This window comes from Musca domestica, unplaced genomic scaffold, assembly GCF_030504385.1.
Source record: "Musca domestica strain aabys unplaced genomic scaffold, Musca_domestica.polishedcontigs.V.1.1 13, whole genome shotgun sequence".
Lineage (NCBI taxonomy): Eukaryota > Metazoa > Arthropoda > Insecta > Diptera > Muscidae > Musca > Musca domestica.
Window position 1 is genome coordinate 13,327,075 of NW_026712172.1, and position 27,570 is coordinate 13,354,644.

At 36.1% G+C, this 27,570-nt stretch overlaps 1 protein-coding gene across 1 annotated transcript; it reads right to left on the reverse strand.

The window, feature by feature from the left end:
• Positions 1-376: 376 nt before the first annotated feature.
• Positions 377-27,366, reverse strand: LOC101888192 (apyrase). Its single transcript, XM_005184239.4, has 8 exons — positions 26,955-27,366; positions 6,400-6,625; positions 6,143-6,340; positions 5,677-6,082; positions 1,205-1,362; positions 1,045-1,141; positions 615-972; positions 377-543 (listed from the first exon to the last, which is right to left on the reverse strand). Exons 1-8 carry the CDS (start codon positions 27,077-27,079, stop codon positions 450-452), a joined length of 1,662 nt encoding a protein of 553 aa, XP_005184296.2. The 5' UTR covers positions 27,080-27,366; the 3' UTR covers positions 377-449.
• Between the last annotated feature and the right edge of the window lie 204 nt (positions 27,367-27,570).

Consider the following 27,570-nt stretch of genomic DNA (forward strand, 5'->3'; position numbering starts at 1 on the left):
CACCCAAAACGATGTGGTTGTATTCCTTTCTCACTTTGACAATCGAGGAGGGAGGTTGGATCCTGTTCTCATTATGGTAAACAGAAGGTATTGGTCAAAAGCTGCCTGCGTTCTACGCGATCGCCCAATAGATGCTATTCAACAACACATTTTCCACTTTTTTTGACTTTGCCATTAAAGAAGCTCTTTATGTAGCTGTATGATCGGGTTGTCAGAACATCTTTTTTGTATGGTACATCTGGTTGAATACACCCGGATTAAGCAATAAAATCTGACAATGTGGTTCAATACGAATAATATTTTGTATCTATACGTGCTATATTTGAATTTCTATTCCGCACTCGTCTGAAATAAAACTGATTGAAAACATTGTCCTTTTTTAAAAATTTAATACTGTGACTTTATTTTATTTATTAAAATATAATTGGCTAAGGTCGGCTTCTATGTCTTCACACAACTTTAATACGACCCTCAATGCCACTGTAAATGGGCGAGACAGTCTCAGTGTAGGCCAACAAAGCATCCAAATCGGTAACGTAGGGCCTATAAAGAAAAACGATATATGTTAACATTTAAAAGAGAAAACATTCAATTGTCAAATTCCGACAACTTACTGGACATTAGTGCCATAATCACGGAACATGTGGAAACCATCACCACCATCCTGCAAGAAATTGGGCGCCACAATACGATATGTCGCCTTTTCATCAAAGGTTTCGTATCTTGGCACCGAACAAGAACTACAGCGCACCTTCAAATTCACAACACGTTGATTTACCGGTTTCTTAAAATCATAGGTAATCTTCAGACCAGACACTTGTAGGAAAATACTGGAACTTGTTACATTATTTTCATAGTCAATTTTACTAACACCAAATTCCAGAGCTTCCCGCAATTTATCAGCGGGCAAATCGAAGGCGGTTAAAACATTCTCAAACGGTGACATCGTCACAATGTGGGAATAGGTGAGGTCTGGCAAGGAGTTAAAAAAAAGAAATTGTAATAATAATATCGTGGAAACTTGAAATTATTTGCAAGCCTTACTTCCTTTGTACAGAGGAACTCTCAAGGCTCCAGTATTGACCAGACCAATGGGTACAGTTGTCCAATCTGGTTTCTCATATGGTGCTAAATTGAGGAACTGAAAACGATTAAAATGTTTAGTAGAAAGGTCTATGATAAAGTATTCTTCAACATGACTTACCGCATGCACCATGGCATCTGTGAAAAAGTTACCCAAATTACATTCTTGATAACTGCAGGGACTTTTCAGAAGATCCACCACCGTTTCACCCACAACAACTTTGCCTTGGGCATCAATGACCTCTTGCCAGGGTTTCATGGCTTCAACAACTTCTGGATCTGTAATGCAGTAAAAGAAGCTTATTATTAGGAAGTTTTGTCGGAAGAACTTATCAAATAATGTGCATGATATTATCGATTTTTATTTGCTCCTAGGTAAAACGATTTTGAAGAATTGATTTAACTTCTTGGTTCAATTTTGCCAATAGATGCTAGCTCACAGTTCCTTCACATACTCTTTCCATATTATAAATAAAATGCAGTGCAGAAGAGGAATTGAATCCTGAAGTATGTGAAAAATATTACGCCCAAAACAAAAGCCGGATGCTCGGATCCACAAAAATTCTGATAGAAATTATAAAATATGGCGCCCAATCTCAAAAGGTAATGCCAGTCATATTCAGCTTCAACCTTTCTTCCATTCAAATCACTTAATAAATTTATTATAAATTAAATAAATTATTAGCCGAAATTAAACCTAAAATTCCTCTGTCAGGCAATGACTCTAGTCAGTAAAAATAAATCCACGAAAATTCTGATAAAAATTATTAAATATGGCGCCCAAAACGAAAGCTGGATGCTCGGATGCACAAAAATACTGATAGAAATTGTAAAATATGGCGCCCAATTTCAGCAGGCACTACCAGTCATGTGCAGCTCCAACCTTTCTTCCATTCAAACCACTTAATCAAATAATTACAAATTATTGGCCGAAATTAAACCTAAAATTCCTTTGTCGGGCAATGACTCTAGTCGGTAAAAATATTCTTCTATGTATCTGCACCTTAAGATAGAAGTTTGTATTCTTTGAATGTATGAAAGGCTTGACAAAAACGACATAATATGGCGCCCAATATGGACGGACATTATCAAAGAAAAATACTCTGAGAGGAAGGTGTACAAAATACTTTGTACATACTTTTGAGTGCGGTCGAGGCGCTTGGAAAATCTAGCAATAAACAATAAATATTCTAAAATTACATATTTTTGCCAGCCGCGATTAAATATCTCGTGTGAATAATTCGGTGATCTTGTGCGCTGACGCATACCATAATGTGTGAGATAATAAAGTTTATGACCCACAAGCACATATATCGATTGGGTCTGTAGAGTTACCAGACCACTTGAATAAAATGACAAGAAGTCCTGCAATGAGGAAGGCGTACAAAATACTTTGTACATATTTTTGAGTGCGGTTGAGGCGGTGGGAAAATCTGGCAATAAACAATAAATATTCTAAAATTACATATTTTTGTCAGTCGCGATAAAATATCACATGTGAATAATTCGGTGATCTTGTGCGCTGACGTATACCATAATGTTTGAGATAATAAAGGTTATGACCCACACTCACAGATATCGATGGGCTCAGTAGATGTACCAGACAACTTGAATGAAATGACAAGCAGTCCTGTAATGTTCTCCATACAATATTAGAATAGATAAGTATAATTATGTGGCTGCGATTAGGTTAAGATAGATTACTTTCAGTAGAACTTAAGGAACATACAGGGTGAGATAAAAAAAAATGCAACAAAGTCAAAGCCATAATTTAAAAATTTGTATACCCTCCATCATAGTATGGGGGGTATATTAAGTTTGTCATTCCGTTTGTAACACCTCGAAATATAAAATTTAGACCCCACAAAGTATATATTCATGATCAGCATAAAATTCTATGTCGATTTAGCGATGTCCGTCCGTCTGTGGAAATCACTCTCGCTTCCGAAAGAATTGAAGTAGATTGATAAAATTTAACTCAAATGTATGCTATGTCTGCAGGACTTTTGGTATTGAAAATGGGCCATACATATGTCAACGTTTTGTTATAGCCCCCATATATGGTACCTCCCCAAATTCGATATCTTGATGATCTTAGCGACATTATTCACCGGAATTGATTCAAATTTGGTATTTGAAGTTCGAAATGGATACTACAGCCTAAGACAAAAAATTGTCTGTACCGGCCCACGTCTTCGTATAGCCCCCATATAACAGTACCTCCCGATATTCGGTATTTTGATGATTTTAGATACAATGTTACAGATTTTTTAAGTTTCGCATTTGAATATTGTAATGGTTAATGACAAATGTTACCTATGCAGGTCCACGTCGTCCCTAGTATAACAGGTACATTCGGCATTTTTAAGATTTTAACAGGATTTTTAACAGATCTAATTGTTTTTGAGAATTGCCAAATTCGTTCCAAATGGTGGAGGGTAGTCAAAGTTCGGCAAGAAAAAATAAAAAGCAAAAAATTTCGGAAATAGCATCAAATTTTAGAATAAGTTTAAGTTTGTTCGAATTGGTCACCCTTGGTACGAATTATGGCCTTCAAATGGCCAATGACGCTGCCGAATGTTACTCTGCTGTATTTTTTACGGTTATGATCTTCAAACGGCCTTTGAAACCGTTACACGCTGTCCAAATTTTGATCTGCGGTATTTCAGTCCATTCCCGGCGAAGCGTTTGCTTGAAGTGATCGACACTTTGGCAATTTTTAGTGCCAACCTTGCTTTCCAAATACTCCAGACACAATGGTCCAACGGATGGGTATCCGGATATTTTGGTGACCATTGTGCGCTGGAAATGAAGCGGGGAATCTCATTTTGTTACCATTCTTGGGTGGCCATCGTGCTGAGTGCGATGCTGCTGAGTCCTGTTGGAATGTCCAAGGTTTGCATGCCCATGGCTTTAATACAGAATATTTTCGCGATTATATTCTTCATTTATTCTGATGCCACGGTCGATTAATACGAGCGGAGAACGACCATCGGCTGTTATGGCGGCCCACACCATCACAATGGCCGGCGCTTGAGTTCTGGTGGCCAACCAAGTAAACACGATCATTTTGTTTGTTTACAAACTGTTGGACAACGATTGTTTTCTCATCGGAGAAAACCAAATTCGGCAGGAACCTCATTTTGTAACCATTCTTGGGTGGCGCGTTCTGATTGTGATGGTGCTGAGACCTGTTGGTCTGTGGCCAAAATGTTTGCGTCCCCAAGGCTTTAATACACCCTCCAGAATATTTTCGCGACAATATTAGGCTTTTATTACGAGCGGAGAGCGACCATCGGATGTTATGGCGGTCCATACCATCACCATAACTGGCGCTTGAACATTTTCAGCTGACCTTTTTGGCAAGTAAACACGATCATTTTGTTTTGTTTAAAAACTGCTGGACAACGAATGCTTTCTCATTGGAGAAAACTAAATTCGGCAGTTTACCACTTTCGGTCAAGCGAAGCAACTCTTTAGAATCTATTTTCTATTTTTTGTTGCGGTGTAAGTTCTTGCACTTTTTGGAATTTCAATGGCTTTTCCCCGAGCTCATTTTGCAATATTTGCCGAATGGAATATTGCGATATGTTCAGCCCACGAGCCATTTTTCGGCCACTGCGACGCGGGTTTTGATCAAGCCGCTTCTTTACTTTTCCGAACCATTTCTGCTGATGTTGCTGTTTTCTTTCGTCCACGTCGCTTGACGACGGGCTACGCTACGCCAGTATCACGGTAACGAGCGATGGTACGAGACACAAAAGATTTATTCACATTTAAATGCTGGAGTGCTCTAACGATAGCCCCTTGTGGTTTTCCAGCCAAACATAAAGAAATCACACTATCACCCTTGAATTCCATCACGAATAACTGTTTTTCTGGAAAATTCTCACCAAAATGCTTTTGTACGCTTGTAAACAATATAATGAGCTGTCACTGGAATAATTTTAACAGATGTCGGACGAGTGGCTTAGAAATGACAACAGTCTGAAGTTGGTTGCAGTTTTTTTCCATCTCACCCGACATTTTTTTAAATAAAAATCAGAATTGAATCTACACCCAAACGAAGCTGTTGTATTCCTTTCTCACTTTACATTGCTTGGGTCGAGCCGGATAGAGAATAGAATTGACAATCGAAGAGGGAGATTGGATTTTGTTCTCATTATTAAAAACAGAAGGTATTGGTTAAAAGCTGCCTGCGCGATCATACAATAGATGCTATTCAACAACACATTTCCCACTCTTTTTGACTTAAGCTGGGAATACATAAAGCGCTTATTTGGGTGGCTTAAGTCATCGGCTAGCTTCTTCGAAAATGAACAAAGGAGCCTAGGGCCAAAATCGAACTAGGTCAACCTAAAACTCCTTTGTTCATTTACGAAGAAGCCAGCCAAATATGCACTTTATGTATTTCCAGCCTTAGCCATTAATGAAGCTTTTTATGTAGCTGTACCTTAAAAGTGAGGCGTGACCCCAAACATTGTGTAATCTTACAAGACTCCGCTCAGTATACACGTCAAAATTCTGGACATTTGTGTGAACCTTACAAAGTCGCTGTAAGAAATTTAAATAAATGATTCTTGTTTTCCTTACCTTGTGGTACATCAGCTCCCATATAAAGCGGTGCTCCTTCAAAGTCCACAATATTGCCATCATCGTCAAAGAAAACTGTCAGATTACCAACATATTTGGCATATGCTCCGGCCTGGACAATCAAGACACGATGTCCCGATGCATGGGTAATTTGTGTAGGATAATCACCTCTTGGTTTATCGGGACCCGGTGGATTATCACCGGTATAAAGGAAAGTATGCGAATGCGAACCAACGATGACATCAACTTCTGAGCCAGCATTGGCGGCAATCAGTTGGTCCACATCATAGCCACAATGGGAAATGACAATAATGATGTTGGCACCTTCAGCCTTCAGTTTTTGGGCCTCCTCAACAATGGTGTCACTTTCATTGCGGAATATTAATTTGCCGGTGTTTGCAAGATCCTGAAAAAGTAGAACGCCGTAATTTATTAGGCAATATCTCGTGTAATGATTTCAACTTACATAGGTCGTCTCCAGGATCACACCAATAACACCGATTTTGCGATTGTTCCTCACAATAATGGTGGAGTTTTTATAAATACCCTGCATGGTTGGTTCATTGGTGGCATCCATGTTGGCGACCAACATGGGGCTGTTTAGTGATTCAATGAAAGGCACAACACCCTCAACGCCATGATCGAATTCATGATTGCCCAGTGTCTAAAAGAAAGTACATTTTGCAACTTACATAAATATCACAAATTTTGGGGAGCTCTTACCATTGCATCAGCTGGCAACATATTCAAAAATTGACTTGTAACATTCCAGCGCCCAACATTGTACCACAACGTGCCCTGGAAGCTGTCACCGGCATTAAAATACACAGCATTTTTATCCTTTTGTTCTTCCAGCAACTTTTTAACAGTGTACACGGTACGAGCATAACCACCGATACAAACCTCATCGGCATCACAATTTCCACCCGTGCCATCGGTGGGTTCAAACCTGTGGAGTAGATGAATATCGCATGAAATTAGGGGAACTTTTTGCTGGGTATTTGATCACTTGTCAGTGGGCATTAGCTTAGAACGTTAATATATTGTTAATGAATGGTTTGTAGATTAGATACGTCTGTCGGGCAATTTGTTTTCATTTTGAAATACAACACCCAATGTGAGCGTATTTCGCTTATCTTTGAGTTATAAATCCGATTCTTATCAGTCAAACCCTAAAAAATGTTGAGATACGATGCGATAATCGCAATCATATTGACATATTGAAACGAAAAATTTCTCTTGAGATTAGGTTATTCGTGGAATTGTTATGGATAAAGACAATTGACGTTGTTTCATGTTCTCCGTTCTTTCAATTATTTTTTGAGTTGCCGATCAAAATCGTTAAAATTAGAATTCATGTAATTTCGGTAATTAACGACATTTTTCGGTAAGTTTAGGTGAGAATACATAAAACGCATTTTTTTGCCTGGCTTAAGTCATTGGCTGGCTTCTTCTTTATGGTTAAATTTTGCCAAAGGTATTTCGGCGTCAATGTTGCCTTGAAGCCGGCTCGTCCAAGGCAGATCTACTAGGTAGTCGCATTGTCCCAGTTGATGGCACCATTAAATGTTAAAACAAATTGTTGTAATATTCAATTCGCTCAAAAGCACGATCTAGGCGACCAACTGACTGGTCCTGAACGATATTTTTTTAAATAAGTTAAGCGTATGGATGGATGAAAAGAGTCAGGACGATAAGGCATTAAAGAAAAACGTTTCTAAGATAATAAGTCCAGATATTGGCCTTTTTCGAATGGTCCATACATAAAGAATATTATTTATAAAAACATGGTTGAAATTAAGCATGGTATTAGTTTTGCTGAATCTCTGCCCTTATCTCGACATACTCTTGCCCGGAATCGCGTATAAATAGGGTAATTAATTCCAGCGGCTATAATTTAAAGATTAGCTGTAAATGTTTTTCTTTTGCGCTAGATGAGAGCACAGACATAAATGACGTTTGTCAGCTAGCTATTTGTATTAGATGCGTAGATGCCGAATATAACATATTCGAAAAAATATTTACCATAGAGCCTATGCATGCGCAATGTAAAAGAGAAGACAGTTTATGATATTGCTGCTGAAAAACTTTTGTCTCTTGTAAACTCTGTTAAATTAGCTGGAGTTTCTACAGACGGAGCAAAAGTCATGTGTGGTAGTTCATTGGACAACTTTTAAAAAATAATTATGACTTTAATACTTTTCATTGCTTAATTTACCAATTCGCACTGGCTATCAAATTTATATCGGAACACCCCTCAATGAAGCTAGCCGAAAAATTTATAAATTAAATCCGTGGAGGTCATAACTCATTAAATCGTAGGAAATTCGTTAGTTTCTTCGTTCTCATACGGATCTGAAACTTTTCACAGAAGTGAGATGGCTTAGGCGCGGACAGTGTCTTAACCATTTATTTGAATACAGGACATGTGTGCAAGAATTTTTATAATTGGAAAGTGTCGAAGCATGTCTACTTATGAAAGATCAGGAGTTTTTATTGCATCTGGCATTCTTAACAGATATTTCAACCATATTGAATAATTTTAATGTTGAACTTCAAGGCAAAGCAAAGAATATATGTCATTTATGGAAAACTGTTGTGGAATTTAAAAAAAAAAATTCTTATGGCAGAAGAGTTGAAGTCCAGTAATTTCTCAAATTTTCCCAAAATCGAAATAATTTTTATGAAAGACGAACTTTAAAATATGAGAGCATGTTTTAATGATAGAAGACATTTTGCATAACATGGAACAAAGGTTTCAAGATTTTGAACCTATAAAACCATTACTGGACATATACAAAAATCCATTCAAATGTGATATCACGCAATGTGAATTTGTCGTACAGTCAGAATTAATCATTATTCGTAGTGAAATGGAATGTCCCGTAGAAGTGGAACCTACTAAATTTTTATTGTTGATGAAAAACTTTTGTCTCTTGTAAACTCTGTTAAATTAGCCGGAGTTTGTACAGACGGAGCAAAAGTCATGTGTGGTAGATCATTGGACAACTTTTAAAAAATAATTATGACTTTAATACTTTTCATTGCCTAATTCACCAATTCGCACTTGCTATCAAATTTATATCGGAACACCCCTCAATGAAGCTAGCCGAAAAAATTATAAATAAAATCCGTGGAGGTTATAACTCATTAAATCATAGAAAATTCGTTAGTTTCTTAAAACAAAAGGGTGCCACATATACGGATCTGAAACTTTTCACAGTGAGTGAGATGGCTTAGTCGCGGACGGTGTCTTAATCGTTTATTTGATCACAGGACATATGTGCAAGAATTTTTATAATTGGAAAGTGTTGAAGAATGCCTACTTATGAAAGATCAAGAGATTTTATTGCATCTGGCATTCTTAACAGATATTTCAACCATATTGAATAATTTTAATGTTGAACTTCAGGACAAAGGAAAGAATATATGTCTATTATGGGAAACTGTTGTGGAATTTAAAATACAAATTTTTCTTTTAGCAGAGGAGTTGAAGTCCAGTAATTTCTCTAATTTTCCCAAAATCGAAATAATTTATATGAAAGATGATGACAACTTTAAAATATGCGAGTATGTTTTAATGATAGAAGACATTTTGCATAACATGGAACAAAGGTTTCAAGATTTTGAACCTATAAAACCATTACAGAACATCTACAAAAATCCATTCAAATGTGATATCACGCAATGTGAATTTGTCATACAGTCAGAATTAATCATTCTTCGTAGTGAAATGGAATGTCCCGTAGAAGTGGAACCCAATAAATTTTGGAAAAACATAAAGACATCGGAATATCTTCACATTAAAGAGATTTCTTATAAATGCCTTTCCTTCTTCGGAACAACATATTTTTGTGAACAAATATTTTCCGATTTAAAATATCTCTGCTCATACCGTCAGAATAAATCATTCTTCGTAGTGAAATGGAATGTCCCGTAGAAGTGGAACCCACTAAATTTTGGAAAAATATAAAGACATCGGAATATCCTCATATTAAAGAGGTTTCTTATAAATGCCTTTCCTTCATCAGGACCAACATATTTTTGTGAACAAATATTTTCCGATTTAAAATATCTCTGCTCAAAACAACAGAATAGGTTGAGTTCGTCACAACTACGCAACATTGTGCTGTTACGAAATTGTAGCAAGAGTATATTAATTGAGGATCTTATAAAATAATGATGTGAATTTTGTTCTTTCAAAATTAAGTGGGTTAAGATATATTCAGTAATGGTAGTATATGATCAAAATCCTTCTCATTGATACATATAATGAAAAATGCCTTGAATTCATTTATTGTTCATTTTTAAAGAAAATGAACATACTTTTATGATTTGTGTTTGTTTAGCCTTTGAGGCATGAATTGTTGACATCGAAGTCTTTTTTTACCCTCCACCATACTATGGTAACTCCTCGAAATACTCATGTCAGACCCAAGAAAGTATATGTATTCTTGATCAGCGTAAAATTCTAAGTCGATTTAGCCATGTGCGTCTGTCTGTCCCTTTGTCTGTTGTAATCACGCTATCTTTTGAACGAATTGAGATAGAAGGCTACCATTTTGCACACGTGTTTATTTTTAAGATCGTAAATGGGCCATATAGGTCCACGTTTTCCTATTGCCCCATATATCGAAATGGATACTACAGGCCAAGACAGAAAATTGTCTATGCAGGTCCACGTCTTCGTATAGCCCCCATATAACGGTACCTCCCGATATTCGGTATTTTGATGATTTTAGCGACATTATTCACCGGAATTGTTTCAAATTTGGTATTTGAAGTTCGAAATGGATACTACAGCCTATGACAGAAAATTATCTGCGGAGGTCCACGTCTTCGTATAGCCCCCATACAACGGTTCCTCCCGATATTCGGTATTTTGATGATTTTTGCGACATTATTCACCGGAATTGTTTCAAATTTGGTATTTGAGATTCGTAATGGATACTACAGCCCAAGACAGAAATTTGTCTGTAAAGGCCCACGTCTTCGTATAGCCCCCATATAACGGTACCTCCCGATATTCGGTATTTTGATGATTTTAGCGTCATTATTTAACGGAATTGTTGCAATTTACGTATTTAGAGTTCGAAATGGGAACTACAGTCTTTGACAGAAAATTGTCTATGCAGGTACAGGTCTTCGTATAGGCCCCATCTATCAGTACCTCCCTATATTCGGTAGGTACAATACCCAGCGAAATTTTTTGAGATGTCGCATTTGACGTTCGTGATGGATGCAATAGCCTGTGACAGAAAATTGTCTATGCCAGGTCCAGGTCTTCGCACAGCTCCGATATAACGGCACCTTCCTATATACGATATTTTGATGATTTTAGCTACATTATTCACCGTTTATTTCAAGTTTTGAATTTGAATATGGTAATGGCTCATAACAAACAAGGCCTATGTCGGTCCACGTCGTATAGACTCCAATATAACGGCTATATTCGATATCTTTAAAATTTTACCAGAATTGTTAAAGATTTTATTTTTTGAAAGCTTCCAAATTCGTTCCAAATGGTAGAGGGTATTCAAAGTTCGGCCCGGCCGAATTTACTGCTTTTTAACTTGTTCATTCCACTTTGATTATGCATGTATACGTAAACAACCATCAGCTGAGCGGCATTTATATCCTCCCATGGTAGAAGAATTAAGGTAGTCGTATCGACACAGCTGCTGGGACAATGAACTTCAAATCAATTTTAGAATTTAAAGTTTTGAATGAAAAGTGATTGAAATTTGTAAATATCAACCTGCAATTGGCGTGATATAAGAAAACTTATAAAAATCTACTTATTTTAGAGAAAAAGTAAAAAAAAATGTTTGACATATCAACGTTCCCAAGCGTTGATGCATCTACCTGTATTCTTTAATGTATGTATCCTCCTATTCTTTCAAAACATATTCACATTTTGTGTATGTGTGTGTATTGTTTTGAATAAAAAAATAGGAAAAAATTTGAAAATAAACAAAGCCAACTGTTGAATATTTAAAAGTCTAGTTGACACCATAAGACTCCAGCACAGAGTTGCATTTTTCTAGTTGAGTTTGAGCAATCATTTTTATTGAGCCATGAGTGGAAGCTACTGTGGAACAACATCCCAAGACTGCTGCTTGCAGGTGAGAATGCATAAAACGCTTCTCTGACTGGCTTAAGTCATCGGCCTCTTCTCTCTATAGAGGAACAAAGCAAAGACCTAAAATGGTAAAGACTAGACAAAATGCATTCTGAGCAAATGGTTTGTGGCTATACTACCTTGAATAACAGCTCATGACACAGGCATGTTAATATAAAAAACACAATTATAGGAAAGAATGGCAAATAAAAGTTTGGATAACCCAAAATATTGGTTTCCAAAATTCTATTCCATATACCTTCCCAAATAATTGCATACTGCCTAAGCGGTTTAAATTACTTAACATTGGTAACTATGTTCTTACGATATCATAACAACAGAGGTATTTTTCACAGGGTTGCCATATCTTGACTCTGTCTTGTCCCATCTTTATACTTCTATGTCTTTGAACAAAGGAGTCTTAGGTTGACATAGTTCGATTTTGGCCCTACACTCCTTTGTATAATTTGCATCCTCAAATGGTCTGCAAAATAATTATCTCAATAAGTGTTATAAGACGTCACACTAAAAATTTCACCAATACTCCATTGCTTCATTCAAATGTCTTGTCAAATTTAGAAAACAATGTCATTGATTTCGATAATCTCTATGAGAATCATAAATAGCTTTGATTTATAATGAGTTAGCCAATTTTTTTAACACGTGTGAAAATGAAAGCTGACATGTGATTTGCGATTAACCTCGGTGTTATTTTTCTTTATCATAACATATCAATTATGATTGTTATTTTTGAAATCGAACCGAACTCATTTTTACGATGCAAATCATAAATAATCAAAATAGTTGATATATATATGTATGTTTAAATGAGTGAATGCACAATACACTGGAGGACCTCTTCAGTTTTGTATATGAAATTGGAAGCGATAAGAAATAAACAAAGACAGCTGTGACAGTATCGTCTTTTTCGAAAAGTACCACTCAGTTCATTATGGTTGTGTTACAGTGCGTACAAGTGTTTACTGTTTTTAGCATTTTTATACCCTCCACCTTGGAAAGGAGGGTATATTTACTTTGTCATTCCGTTTGTAACATCCTTAAATATTCGTCTTAGGCCCCATAAAGTATATATATTCATAATCAGCATAAAATTCTAAGTCGATTTAACGATGTCCGTCTGTCTGTCTGTCTGTTGAAATCACGATACAGCCCACATTATTTGACGTAGAGCGCCAAAATTTAGCAGAGCTATTTGCATTGTGTCTAGGATGGTTGGTATTGAAAATGAGATATATCGGTCCACGTTCTGGTATAGTCCCCATATAACGGTACCTCCCGATATTCGGTATTTTGATGATTTATGCCACATTTTTTTCACGGATTTGTCTGGAAATTGGTATTTGTAGGTCATAACGGGTCCCTGAGTGTGTGGCAAAACATTGCATGTATAGGTCCACGTTGTGGTATAGCCCCCATATAAAGGTACCTCCCGATATTCGGTATTTTAGTTTTTTTTTGCCACATTTTTTGAGTGATTTGTCTAAAAATTGGTATTTGTGGGTCATAATGGTTTCCAGCTCCGGTGGCGAAACATTGCATGTATGGGTCCATGATTTGGTATAGCCCCCATATAACGGTACCTCCCGATATTCGGTAATTTGATGATTTTTGCAACCTTTTTTCACGGATTTGTCTGAAAATTGGTATTTGTGGGTCATAATGTGTTCCAGCTCCGGTGGCGAAACATTGCATGCATGGGTCCATGATTTGATATAGCCCCCATAAAACGGTACATCCCGATATTCGGTATTTTGATGGTTTTTGCAACATTTTTTCACTGATTTGTCTAAAAATTGGTATTTGTGGGTCCTAGTTTGTGTAGCGAAACATTGTAATTATAGGTCCACGTTTTGGTGTAGCCTCAATATAACGGTACCTCCCGATATTCGGCATTTTAATGGTTTTTGCCACATTTCTTCTAATGTTTCTTTTACCCTAAGGTGGGGGGTATTAAAAGTTTGGCCCGGCCGAACTTGATGTTTTTTTACTTGTTAATACTGTATTGAAAATTAACCCATTGGGAGGATCTAAATTCAGCACAGCTGGTGTTTTTTATGTGTATATATCCAACCCAAGGAGAACCCAAAAATAGCCAACGATTATGTAGCGGAAAGGATAATATGGGGAGAATTTACGTTATAATAAATATAATAATGCAAAGTGAAAAAGCGTTTTAAGGTGGGAATACATAAAGCGCTTATCTGACTGGCTTAAATCATCGGCTGGCTTCTTTGGAAATGAACAAAGGAGCCTAGGGCCAAAATCGAACTAAGTCAACCTCAAAACTCCTTTGTTTATCTACGAAGAAGCCAGTGTATGACTTAAGTCAACCAAATATGCGCTTTATGTATTTCCACCTTTTGGTATTTTCACCTTATATAAAAAAGGGTTTCCATTTCCGATTAGCAAATAAGATTAGATTCTTAATTCGGCCAAGAAAATACAAGGTGTCACAAAAAATTAACTGCCGATGTTTTTTTTTTGCTGTAATTTAATTTTCCATTACTTTAGCCTAAAATTCCGGCGATAGGTCCTCACATTCTTGACGCATATTGTCTTTAGGAGCTGTCAATAAGGTTTATTGACATAAGCCCGCAACCTCTAAAAGTCCCACAAAAAGATGTCTGGAGCGGTCTTGCTGGCCAGTGCAAATCGCCAAAACGCGAGATTATGCGCCCGGGAAATACATCCTTCAGCATATCGATTGTGGCACGTGCACTGTGTGCCATTGTGGAACCCTTGTCAGCTGCTAGATTTCTGGAATTGAGACGTTATCTCGACTCGAAAGTAATTTGTAATTGTCGTAACATTTATTTAACATTTTTTGCTAGTTTGGGTCTGATTAGGTTTTTTTCTAGGGTTTCCTAATCTTTGCAACAAATGTTGGGCATTTTTATATTTTCCCAGAAATAGCAACTTGTCACATTGCGAATTACCGCACCGTCCTGCTGGAATCACATGTTTTCCAATCCCAATCCATCAAGTTGCGGCAAAAAGAAGTCGTTGATAATTGCTTTGTAGCGCTCACCATTCACAGTAACTGACGTTTGGCCCGTGACGTCTTTGAAAAAAAGTTCCGATGACTCCTCCAGCGAAAACAGCACACGATACAGTGACTTTGAGTGGGTGTAATGGCTCTTTGTGGGTAACACGCGAATTTTCAGTGTCCCAGAAGCCTAAAGTTGGTTATTTACCTACCCGCTAAGATGGAAATGGGTCTCAGCACTCATGATTATATTTTGATGAAAAATTATCTTCTTCAGCAGCAGCATCTGAACTTTGTACGGAAACATCTTCAAATTTTGTACCAAAATTCACTGTAAAGATCGTCGACTGATACCCATTTGCGTGGCACATCGTCTGGTCGATGTTGACGGCGCTTCCATGGCTTACTCGGCCACAGCAACAATATTCTCTTCAGAACGGATATTCCGGGGTCTGAACGGATATTCAGGAAATCTGTGACGAAATTCACGTTGCGGTAAGTCACGGATTATTGGTCAAATAAATAGTCACCAATATTCTGCATTCTGGAGTAGTGCAGCGTAACATTGTTTATTTACGTGTATTTCGCACGTGTTTACTACAAAAATGACAGAACGGATCCAACATGAGGCGCCAATCGTAAAATTTATAGCATTTTCTGATAAGATTGAGATGAAATTTTCCAAACAACATTTGTTTGGCCCAAGGACGAACCCTATTGAAATTGGAGATAATCGGTCAAAATTTAGATATAGCTCCCATATATATCTTCGTCCGATTTGCCTTTTATTGTGCACCAAACGTGTAATATCAGCCCGAATAGTATGGAATTTTGCACATGCAACTAAATTAGGCCTAAAAATAAGCATTTGATGGAAATCGGTTCAGATATAGCTATAGCTCCCATATATATATTGTTCATCCCATTTGTTATTTTTGTCCTCCGCAGCCGTAATATGCACTCTGTAACAACAATATTTGGGGAAATATATCAAATGCAGCTCAGAAATACCTTTGCTAAATTTTATCGAGATCGGTTCAGATTTGGATATAGCTCCCATATATAACTTCGTCCGATTTACCCTTTTTTGTGCACCAAACGTCTAATATTTGCCCAAATGGGATGGAATTTGGCACATACGACCGAATTGAGTCTAGAAGGTAGTATGCAAAATTTGGTGAAGATCGGTTCAGATATAGCTATAGCTCCTATATATATTGTTCGTCCGATTTGTTGTATTTGTTACCCACAGCCGTAATATGCACTCTGTAACAACGATATTCAGGGAAATATATCAAAAACAGCTCAGAAATGTCTTTGCCAAATTTTATCGAGATCGGTTCAGATTTGGATATAGCCCCATATATATTTTTATCCGATTTCTAATTAATTTTGCACCAAATGGCAATACAAGTCCGAATTTAAAAGATACAAATACTTCGGCATATTTAGTCCTTTGAACTTTAAATTATAATTATAATCATAGGGTGCATGATTGAATCATAGCGTGTATGATTGAATTCTCCCATAAAAACTTTTAATTGTTATGTGGAGCTCAACTAAATTAGAAAAGTGGTGTAGGGTATCATAAAATCGGCCCCGCCCGTCTTTAGGACTTTCTTTACTGGTTTATTCTCGGCGTTCTTTGGCACAGTTATATACAAAAGAGTTATATGTTCCATATCTCAAGAAAACCAAGTTTATTTATCTTTTCTTAAACATATAAAAATAGAGATTTTAAACCTTTGCCAGCGGCAAGTGACGTTTTAGTATTTCATTCTTTAAGGATCGAAACCCCAGAATTACCAGATGAAAAATGTTGTCAAAATCTTCAAAATATCTGCTATATGGATTTTGAACTGAAACGAAAACTTACGCTGACAATTTCCTGTAATGACATTAAAGCCAATTCGAGTGAAAATATGAGATATCCATTTTTTACCAGTACTGTAGCAAACGATGCGAGATATTAGTTGTGTTCCAGAACCTACAAATTAGTACTAATTCTGCTACAACGCGTTCCCGTACTGCAAAAACTAGCAAAACTTGCAGCTCTCTCGAGAAAAAAATGGCGCTGAGTGGTGCACATTTCTGCTTGTTTTAGCTACATGAATTTGGCCGAGCAGAAATATGCAAATTGTGAATTTGACATTTAATTGGCAGGGCTAACAAGGTTGAAAAATGTATTGATACATTTCAATGTTCCCGCGTCATAACAAAAATAAAGAAATGAGCAACTTAAAAACTAAAGGAAAAACTAATATTTGTAGTGCAAAAAAAAAAGGGAAAATATGGAACACTTTTGGATGATTCCAGTAGTGAAAAGGACTGGCTGAATGATGAATCAGATTATTAATTATTATTATAGATTATTAATTTTAACGTATCGTCTTCAATACTATTTTTTTTTAAATTTTGGCGTCCGTTTCAGTAATGCTAAGTTCTCATGGCACTTGGTTCGCTCTCTATTCCTTGTTCGTCCATTAATTAAGAAACATCTACTTAATTCCTCACACAAAATTTGCTGAGCGAACAAAGATTTTTGTTCTTTGTTCCATTCAAATCACTCTCAGAACTAAGATGAAATGTGTGTCATCCCTAACAAATGAGAGCATTTATCGAAAAAATAAATTATGACATTTAAAAATTCAAAATAGAAAAATTTAATGAAATTTTAAAAAAATTAGGGAAGACTGAAAATTATGAATGAAAACTACAATGTTGAATGGCGTATGTACATTCAAACGAAAGTAAATTTTGTTTTCTCTCTCATCCGAGGTACGCATTTTGTCCACGAGTTGAAATTTCCACAGAAAACTGGAAACAGAAGAGGCAATATTTTCAAAATGTTTATATCGGCAGAAAAAAATGTTTGACAAGTGTCTCTCCAGCTGAATTTAAAAATAGGAAAATACAAAAATATGTTCAAAACGTCAACATCTACACAAAAGGTTGAAAACATGAATGAAAATTGTAAAATTAATGATATATTAAATATTTGGGAGAAAAACAATAATTTCTTCTATTCATATTAGGGAGAATTTGATATATTTTCATATAAATTCCCATTAAAATCCACAAACAAAAGTTTTGAAAAAAGGAATTATTTTACTATGAATTCTGAATCGTGCCGTATGAACCGGTTAATTCGTGTACCTAATTCTGAGAGCGAACAACGTAATTGAAAGTGCAATGAGAACATAGCATAAGGTTTCACCAGTCCGATTTGGACTGTTTACTCTTGGAATTTTGAATTTTGACATTTTATCGCATTTCTGCTAATTTTCCGTTCCTTTATTTTTTGAGCACACCTAATTGAGAATGACATTTCGAACTGTTCTCTCTTCTGCTAGTTTTACTACTAAAAAAGTACTGGAACATAACTATTGTCTTCACACTTGTCAAGTCATGGGTTGTAAGCATGGCAGAAGAATACAGGTAGATGCATCAAGGCTTGGGAACATTGATATGTCAAAACAATTTAAAAGTTTTTTCAAATATATGTAGATTTTTATATGTTTTCTTATACTACGTCATTCGTAGGCTATTATAATTCGCGTTTTTCAACAGTTTTTACAAATTTAAATAATTTTTCATTCAAAATTTTCAATTCCAAAATTGGTTTGACAGTTCATTGCTCAAGCAGCTGTGTCAATGCGTCTACCTATATTCTTCTACCATGGTTGTAAGTAAGGCATATTTTGTGGCATTCATAAAGGGATTACAGAGCCGCACTAAAATCCTGCCGTCGTTTTCCATTATAATTTTACATTAATACATTACATTAGATTATGTTCTTTCTTGACTTTTATACTCTCTAAAACCCGTGAATATAACAAAATATTTGGTCGGAAATTAATGAAAATTCCTTGTCAGCTGTACGCCCATATTTAAGGAAGAGCTACAAAATATTAATTTGACAACAAAGGGGCATCAAATAACAAAAAATTGTAATAGCATGATTGCATGAGAGTACCTCGGTAATTGTACCATGATTTGTAGTTTCATTTTCTAGGTTTTGTTTTAAAAGGTAATCTCAAAGAAAAAACGGGGTTTGAGACCAAATTTAATAATTTCTTTAAACTATTGCATGAATTTATGACACATTTTTATTCCCTCCGCCATACTTCAAACGGTATTTTTCTACCCTCCACCATACTATGGCGACATTATTCACCGGAATTGTTTCGAATTTGGCATTTGAAGTTCGTAATGGATACTACATCTTATGTCAAAAAATGAGCCATGTAGGTCCACGTCTTCATATAGCCCCCATATACCGTACCCCCCGATATTTGATATTTTAATGATTTTAGTGACATTGTTTACCGGAATTGTTTCAAATTTCGTATGTGAAGTTCGTAATAAATACTTCATCCCATGCCAGAAAATTGTCAGTGCAGGTCCACGTCTTCGTATAGCCCCCATATAACAGTACCCCCTATATTCGGTATTTTGATGATTTTAGCTAAATTTTAAACAGATTTTTTTTAATTTCGCATTTAAATATTGTAATAACTTATGACAAAAGTTGCCTATGCAGGTCCACGTCGTCGTATAGGCATTCGGTATTTTTAAGATTTTAACAGAATTTTTAACGGATTTTATTCTATTTTTTTTTTTTTTTTTTTTTTTTTGGAAATTGCCAAATTTGTGCCAAATGGTGGAGGGTATTAAAAGTTCGGCCCGGCCGAACTTATAGCCTTTTTAAGTGTTAAGATTTTTTTTTAATTTTTCAAGTAAAGGGTTTGGCTCAATTTTTCTTGTTTTATTTGTTTTTTTTATTTTAGAATAGCTTGTGAGCAATTCAATGTCATTTTTGTGTTTATCAGTTCATCGATGCGATCATCGTTTTAAAGCATTTGAAGTACTATTATTTATATTTCTTTCGCGTGCATGTAAATCCCCTCAACGAAATGTGGGTTTATTTTGGAATTGTTAATGACAACTCGTTGAAATCCACAACATGTGATAGGCTAATATTTTTCTGAGAAAATTCCCTCATTTCATCAACGTCTCATGTTTTTTTGCAAGATATGGTATGCTGGCGAATTTTTTCGATCGAAATAGCTCCATAAATTATCTATGGGGTTTGGCTTTTCCTTACAGAGTGGGTAATTTTCTTTCAAATTATTAAAAGGTACATAGTCTGATCCATAATAACCTCAATAAAATCGGATACACCAGGTCCATAGGCTGAAAATGAACCCCACATCATCACTGACCCATCACGGTGCTTCACTGTAGGCTTCATATTTTTGGCCAGTATTTCTCCATACATAAAGTCTGCCATCTGAATCAAAAAGGTTGAATCATAGTCAAATAAAGGTATAGACTAAAAAGTTTTAAAATTTTCCCTTCCGGCAGATGTCACTATTGAAGTCACTCGACTCCGAAAACGATTTATTCATTTTTCTGCTATTTAAGTTCTATATTTTTATGTTTCACGACATATTTGGATAATTTAAAAGTAAACAAAGTCGATGTTTCGTTTTTAATTGATAAATAATAAAGAATCATAAAAATATTTAATATTTTGTATTTTGAGAGAATTGAGTGAGCCTACTGAACCTCTCTCACAGCATGAACGACATCTATTGAAGCACTTTTTTCCAGAGATAACAGATGAGACAACTTTTTAGTCTATACCTAATTTGTCTATGGTTGAATTTGCTCTCGTCCGTGAACAGAACATTCTGCCACAAAGAAAAATCTTTTGATATGTGCTCCTTGGCAAATCGCAATCTTACTTCGTGATTTCGCTTGCTGATTAGAGGTTTTGTGTCAAGTTCTTCTTCCATTGTAATTCGACTTATGCGGTATATTTCTTAAGCTGGGAATACATAAAGCGCTTATTAGGCTGGCTTAAGTCATCGGCTCGCTTTTTCGGAATTGAACAAAGGAGCCTAGGGCCAAAATCGAACTAGGTCAACCTAAAACTCCTTTGTTCATCTACGAAGAAGCAAGCCAAATATGCGCTTTGTGTATTTCCAGCCTTATTGTTTGAGGGTAACACACTTTTCCCAAGTCCTTTTCCGCAATTTTCGCTAGCTTCGGTGCACTCAAAAATGGATCTTTTTTGATCTGCCGTAAAATATACTTCCCATCACTCAAGATAAATATATTATTATTTGCCATTTTTTACTTATTTTCATCACATCCATCTGTTTTGGACGGTTTTATGATGTACTGACCTGAAAATTAGCTTCTATTAACAATCTCAGATATCTCGCTTAGCGATATTTTTGTAATGTTTATTTACTTCTCACTTCAACAGCGGTTTGTCCTCGTTGTCTTCCCATTTTTTTTTTTTTTTTTGATATTTACGTCAGTAAATTATACAACACAAATTTGTGATAAATTAGTTTCAGGGACTTCCCCAAATACATTTTCCAACAATCGCGTGAAATTGGATGCAGTTCGAAACAGGGTTGCCGTACAAATGTGAGCTGTTCGAGTTTATCTTTTGCATAGAAATTTGGTGAGTTTTAGAATTAATGTCATTATTTTGTTAAATAAATAAAAACATATAACTTTTGTTCTACGGATTGTTCTAGTATCCTATACAATAATAAAAACCAGTAAAGAAAATCTTAAAGTCGGGCGGGGCCGACTTTATGCCGAAGCATTTGTATTTTTTAAATTTGGACTTGTATTGCCCATTTGGTGCATAATTAATTTGAAATCGGATAAAGATATATATGGGAGCTATATCCAAATCGGAACCGATCTTGATAAAATTTGGCAAAGATATTTCTGAGCTGTGGGTAACAAATATAACAAATCGGATGAACAGTATATATGGGAGCTATAGCTATATCTGAACCGATCTTCACTAAATTTGACATACTATCTTCTAGACTCAAATCGGACGTAAGTGCCAAATTCCATCCCATTTGGACAAATAAATTGGTGCACAATAAAAGTTAAATCGGACGAAGTTATATACGGGAGCAATATCCAAATTTGAACCGATCTCGATAAAATTTAGCAAATGAATTTCTGACCTGTACAGAGTGTATATTACGGCTACAGAGCCGCAATAAAATCCTGCCGTCGTTTTCCAATATAATTTGACATTAACATGCCTAGCCATGACTTCAAGCTTTTTATGTACTTGCACCTTTACTTGACTTATCAAGCTAATATTTTATTTTTAGATTATGTTCTCCCTTGACTTTTATACTCTCTAAAACCCGTGAAAATAACAAAATATTTAGTGGGAAATTAATGAAAATTCATTGTCAGCTGTACGCCCATATTTAAGGAAGAATTACAAAATATGAATTTGACAATAAAGGGACATCAAATAAAAAAATTGTAATTGTATGATTACATGAGAGTACCTTGTTAATTGTACCATGATTTTTAGTTTCACTTTCTAGGTTTTGTTTTAAAAGGCGATGGCGATTTGGCGATGTCCGTCTGTCTGTTGTAATTACGCTATGTTTCGAACAAATTGAGATAGGAGGCTACAATTTTACAGACATGTTTATATTACGGCTGAGGAGGACAAAACTAACAAATCAGATGAACAATATATATATGGGAGCTATAGCTATATCTGAACCGATTTCGATCAAATTTGGCATATTTATTTTCAGGCCTAATTTGGTTGTATGTGCAACATTCCATACTGTTCGGGCTGATATTACACGTTCGGTGCACAATAAAAGGCAAATCGGACGAATATATATATGTTGGAGCTATATCCAAATTTTGACCGATTATCTCCAATTTCAATATGGTTCGTCCTTGGGCCAAACAAATGATTTGTGCAAAATCTGGATAGGGCAATAAATTCGAACTGTACTTTGTTTACAAAAATACATGGACAGATGGACGGACGGACACGCATAAATCGACTCAGAATGTGATTCTATGCAGATCATCAAAAGGAACTGTGATGGGTCTATCTCTTTTCCTTTTGCCTGTTACAGACAAATGCACAATGACATAATACCCTGACCACCTTGTGGTGTAGGGTATAAATATAGGTTTGTTCTGGCAGCGAATTTGACAACAATCATATATTTCATGAAAGAAAATTGTTTGATAAGTGTGCAAGTTTCGCTTGAAGCTTCTGTAGATTCTGCATTGTATATTAAATCTGATTGAATAAATTCGGATATGTCAATTTATCTGTAAAAAATTTCGTTTCTAAACGCGCTTTGAGGCTCTATCAGACGGAAGGTTTTTTACATACTTTGTGTCAAATTGTCCATATGTTGAAGTTAGACATATACTGTGCTAGGAGTGACATACACTCCATTTCAGGAGTGACATACATGAGAAATATATTAAAATTGGCAGCATAAATATAATAAATATCCCATCTGATAGAGCCTTTATGTATCATCACCTTTAAGTTAAGAATACATAGACGTTTTTATTAGCTTAAGGGTGAGAATACATAAAACGCTTTTATGAGTGGATAAAGTAATCGGCTGGCTTCTTCCTGGAGGAACAAAGAATTTTTAGGTTGACGTAGTTCGATTTTGGCCCTACGCACCTTAGTCCTTTTTCGAAGAAGCTAGCAGATGACTTAAGCAAGTCAAAAAAGCGTTTTATGTATTCCTCGCCCTATGCCTCTTTATTATACCCTCCCCCCATAGTATGGAGGGTATATTAAGTTTGTCATTCCGTTTGTAACACCTCGAAATATACATTTTAGATTCCACAAATCTTGATCAGCATAAAATTCTATGTCGATTTAGCGATGTCCGTCCGTCTATCCGTCTGTGGAAATCAATCTAGCTTCCGAACGAAATGAAGTAGGTGGATAAAATTTTACTCAAATGTGTATTATATGTTCAGGACTTTTGGTATTGAAAATGGTCCACTTCCATGTAGGTCCACGTCCATATAACGATACCTCCCGATATTCGGTATTTTGATGATTTAAGCGACATTATTTACCAGAATTGTTTCAAATTTGGCATTTGTAGTTCGTAATGGATACTTCAGCCTAAGACAGAAAATTTTCTGTGCAGGTTCACGTCTTCGTATAGCCCCCATATAACTGGACCTCCCGATATTCGGTATTTTGATAATTTTTGCGACATTATTTACTGGAATTGTTTCAAATTTGGTATTTGAAGTTCGTAATGAATACTTCAGCCTAAGACAGAAAATTGTCTGTGCAGTTTCACGTCTTCGTATAGCCCCCATTAAACGGTACCTCCTGATATTCGCTATTTTGATGATTTTAGCGACATTATTCACCGGAATGGTTTCAAATTTGGTATTTGAAGTTAGTGATGGATACTACAGCCTATGACGGAAAATTGTCGGTGTAGGTCCACGTCTTCGTACACCTCGATATTCGGTGTTTTGATGATTTTTGCGACATTATTTACCGAAATTGTTTCAAATTTAGTATTTGAAGTTCGTAATTAATACTATAGCCTATGACAGAAAATTATCGGTGCAGGTCTACGTCTTCGTATAGCCCCCATATAAGGGTACCCCTCGACATTTGGTATTTTGATGATTTTGGCGATATTATTCAACGGAATTGTTTCAAATTTGGTATTTGAAGTTCATAATGGATACTTCAGCCTAAGACAGAAAATGGGCCATTTAGGTCTACATTTTTGTATAGCCCCCATATAAGGGTACCTCCCGATATTCGGTGTATTGATGATTTTTGCGACATTATTTACCGAAATTATTTCAAATTTGGTATTTGAAGTTAGTAATGGATACTACAGCCTATGACAGAAAATTGTCGGTGTAGGCCCACGTCTTCGTATAGCCCCCATATAACGGTACCTCCAGATATTCGGTATTTTGATAATTTTAGCGACATTATTCACCGATTTTTTTTAAGTTTCGCATTTGAATATTGTAATGGCTTATGACAAAAGTTACCTTTGCAGGTCCATGTCGTCGTATAGATCCTAATATAACAGCTACATTCGGTATTTTTAGAATTTTAACAGAACTTTTAACGGATTTTATTGTTTTTGAGAATTGCCAAATTCGTTCTAAATGGTGGAGGGTAGAAGTCTATAAAAAGGCTCTATTGAAAACATCTCGTTTTTGCTGCGTTCTGTAGAAAGACTAAATCACACGTCAAGTTCACACTTTGATACAAAACATGTTTTAGTGCAAATATTTTCATTATCCAAATTCCACCTCTCACTTACACAGCAGTAATAGGCACAGATTTTTTAAAACATTCTCTAAAAGAATTTATCTTGCTTGATACTGAATATAGGTCATTTATTTCTCGAACAACCACTTGAAAAATGTTGAGTTAAAGAATATCCATCCTACGTGTATAATAAAATAAATACAGGGAGACATAAAAAAAAACTGCAACAAAGTCCAACGCCATATTTTTTTTTCATTTTATTGAATGAAAACAAAAAATGTCGCAAATAGCATCAAATTTTAGAATAAGTTAAGATTTGTTCGAACTGGTCACCTTTGGCACGAATTATGGCCTTCAAACGGCCAATGAAACCGTCACACGCTACCCAAATGTTGCTCTACGGTATTTTTGGTGGCCAGCGAGGAACCTCATTTTGTAACCATTCTTGGGTGGCGCGTGCTGAGTCCTGTTGGAATGTCCAAGGTCTGCGGTCAATTATATCGAAAATATTACATCACATTTTATAAGAGTTACGTTTATTCAAAATTTTGAACCTTTGTGAGGCAAGTACCTCCCTCACAAAGGTTCAAAATTTTGAATAAACATAACTCTTATAAAATGTGATGTAATATTTTCGATATAATTGACCGCAGACCTGGAGTGAATCGATATTGTCTATTTTAACACACGCCCTAACACTGATGCAAATATTAGAAATTGCAAAGTTAGGGCCAAATCGGATTACCCTAGCACTTTCTCTGCAGCAAAATATTTTTTTGACAATTTAGACCTTTTGTGGGGGAAGTACCAAAAGGAGTGAACTGATATTGCCCATCTCCGCACTCAATCTAAGTTTGATAATAATATTACGATGTACCAAATTTAGATCAAATCGAATGCTCCCTTCGAAAGTTATCGTGCACACCTTCCAGACGGACGGGTATTGCTAGATCGACTTCTGAAACGGATTTGGTCCAAAGACACCTAGCGTCTAGAACCGTTTTTCCGATGAGGCATATTTTTGCTGTATCAAATGATATGGCTGAGGGAATAGAAGCTAGAATCTTGAAATTTTGCACGAGGGTCAGTCTTGGTGCGTAGGCGTATTATAAGGCTGGGTATTTTAAAATTCGAACTTAAAGGGTTCGAAAAGTACAAAAAATCATACTTTGTATTGAACAAACGAAATGAGCCAGAATTCTGAAATTTGGAATGGGTGTCACTGATGGAGTAGAGGATAGAGGAAGGAGTTTTTGGATATTCCATTTGTTGGTACCATATGATGTTATGTAAACGGATAGAGTCAGAAATGAAAAATTTCGTTTTAATATTCGGCATTTATTCTGATGCAACTGTAGATTAATACGAGTGGAGAGCGACCATCAGCTGTAATGGCGGCCACCATCACCATGGCCGGCGCTTGAGTTCTGGTGGCCAAACGAAGGTTCACATTTTCAGCTGACCTCTTTGGCTGCTGGACAACGAAAGTTTTCTCATCGGAGAAACCCAAATTCGGCAGTTCACCACTTTCGGCCAAGCGAAGCAACTCTTTAGCTCTTTTGAGTCTATTTTCTTTCTGTTGGAATATTGCGATATGTTCAGCTCATGAGTCATTTTTCGGCCACTGCGACGCGGGTTTCGATCAAGTCGCTTCTTTACTTTTCGAACCATTTCTGCTGATGCTGCTGTTTTCTTCCGTCCACTTCCTTGACGTCGGGCTACGCTATCAGTATCACGGTAACGAGACACAAAATATTTATTCCCATTTAAATGCTGGAGTGCTCGCTCTCACGATAGCCACTTGTGGTTTGTCTAGCCAAATATAAAGAAATCACACTATCGCGCTTGAATTCTATCACGAATAACTTTTTTTCTGGAAAACTCTCACCAAAATGCTTTTGTACGCTAGGAAACAATATAATGAGCTGTCACTGGAATAATTTTAACAGTTGTCTGACGAGTGTCTTAGAAATGACAGCAGTCTGAAGTTGGTTGCAGTTTTTTCATCTCACCCTGTAACTGTTCAAATTCTACAAATTGTCAAAACCTACCTTGCGTGAAAATCATTTATGTGAATTATGGACAGGGGGAACAATTCATCTCGGTTCACCTGAGCTTGAGTGAGGCCCACTACGGCGACCAACAGAAACACCAGACAGCTGCTACGATAAAACATTTTTCAGCCGTTGTCGTTTTTTTTTTTTAAATCAACTTTAATTAAAATATTTATAACAGGTGTTATATATAAACGTTCTATTAATTAGAATACAACTATCCGGATTGTTAAGTATTAGTCCATTTAATTGTAGTTTCACTCCCCACTCAATGACACTTGTTAGCCGAACTGAAACTCGACGTTAATAAAAAAAAACGCTACGGTACGGTTCGATTTTTTCGTGGTTTCTATTGTTCCGTATAATTCGTACGTCCGTCAGAGTTGTTATAGCCCAACTGTTGAGCTGAGAACTAAAAGTCATTAACAAGCTGTGGCTGAATTTCGCCCCCCTCCAAACGACAATGTGTGGCGTTAATTCACTTCAAATTACTACAGAATATTACGAAGTGCTTAACATTGTTTAGATACGCCTGTTGATATGAGTTTTTTTTCTGTTCTTTAGGTTTTGCTATTGACATGAGTTGATGTTTTATTTTATGGGTATCGCGATA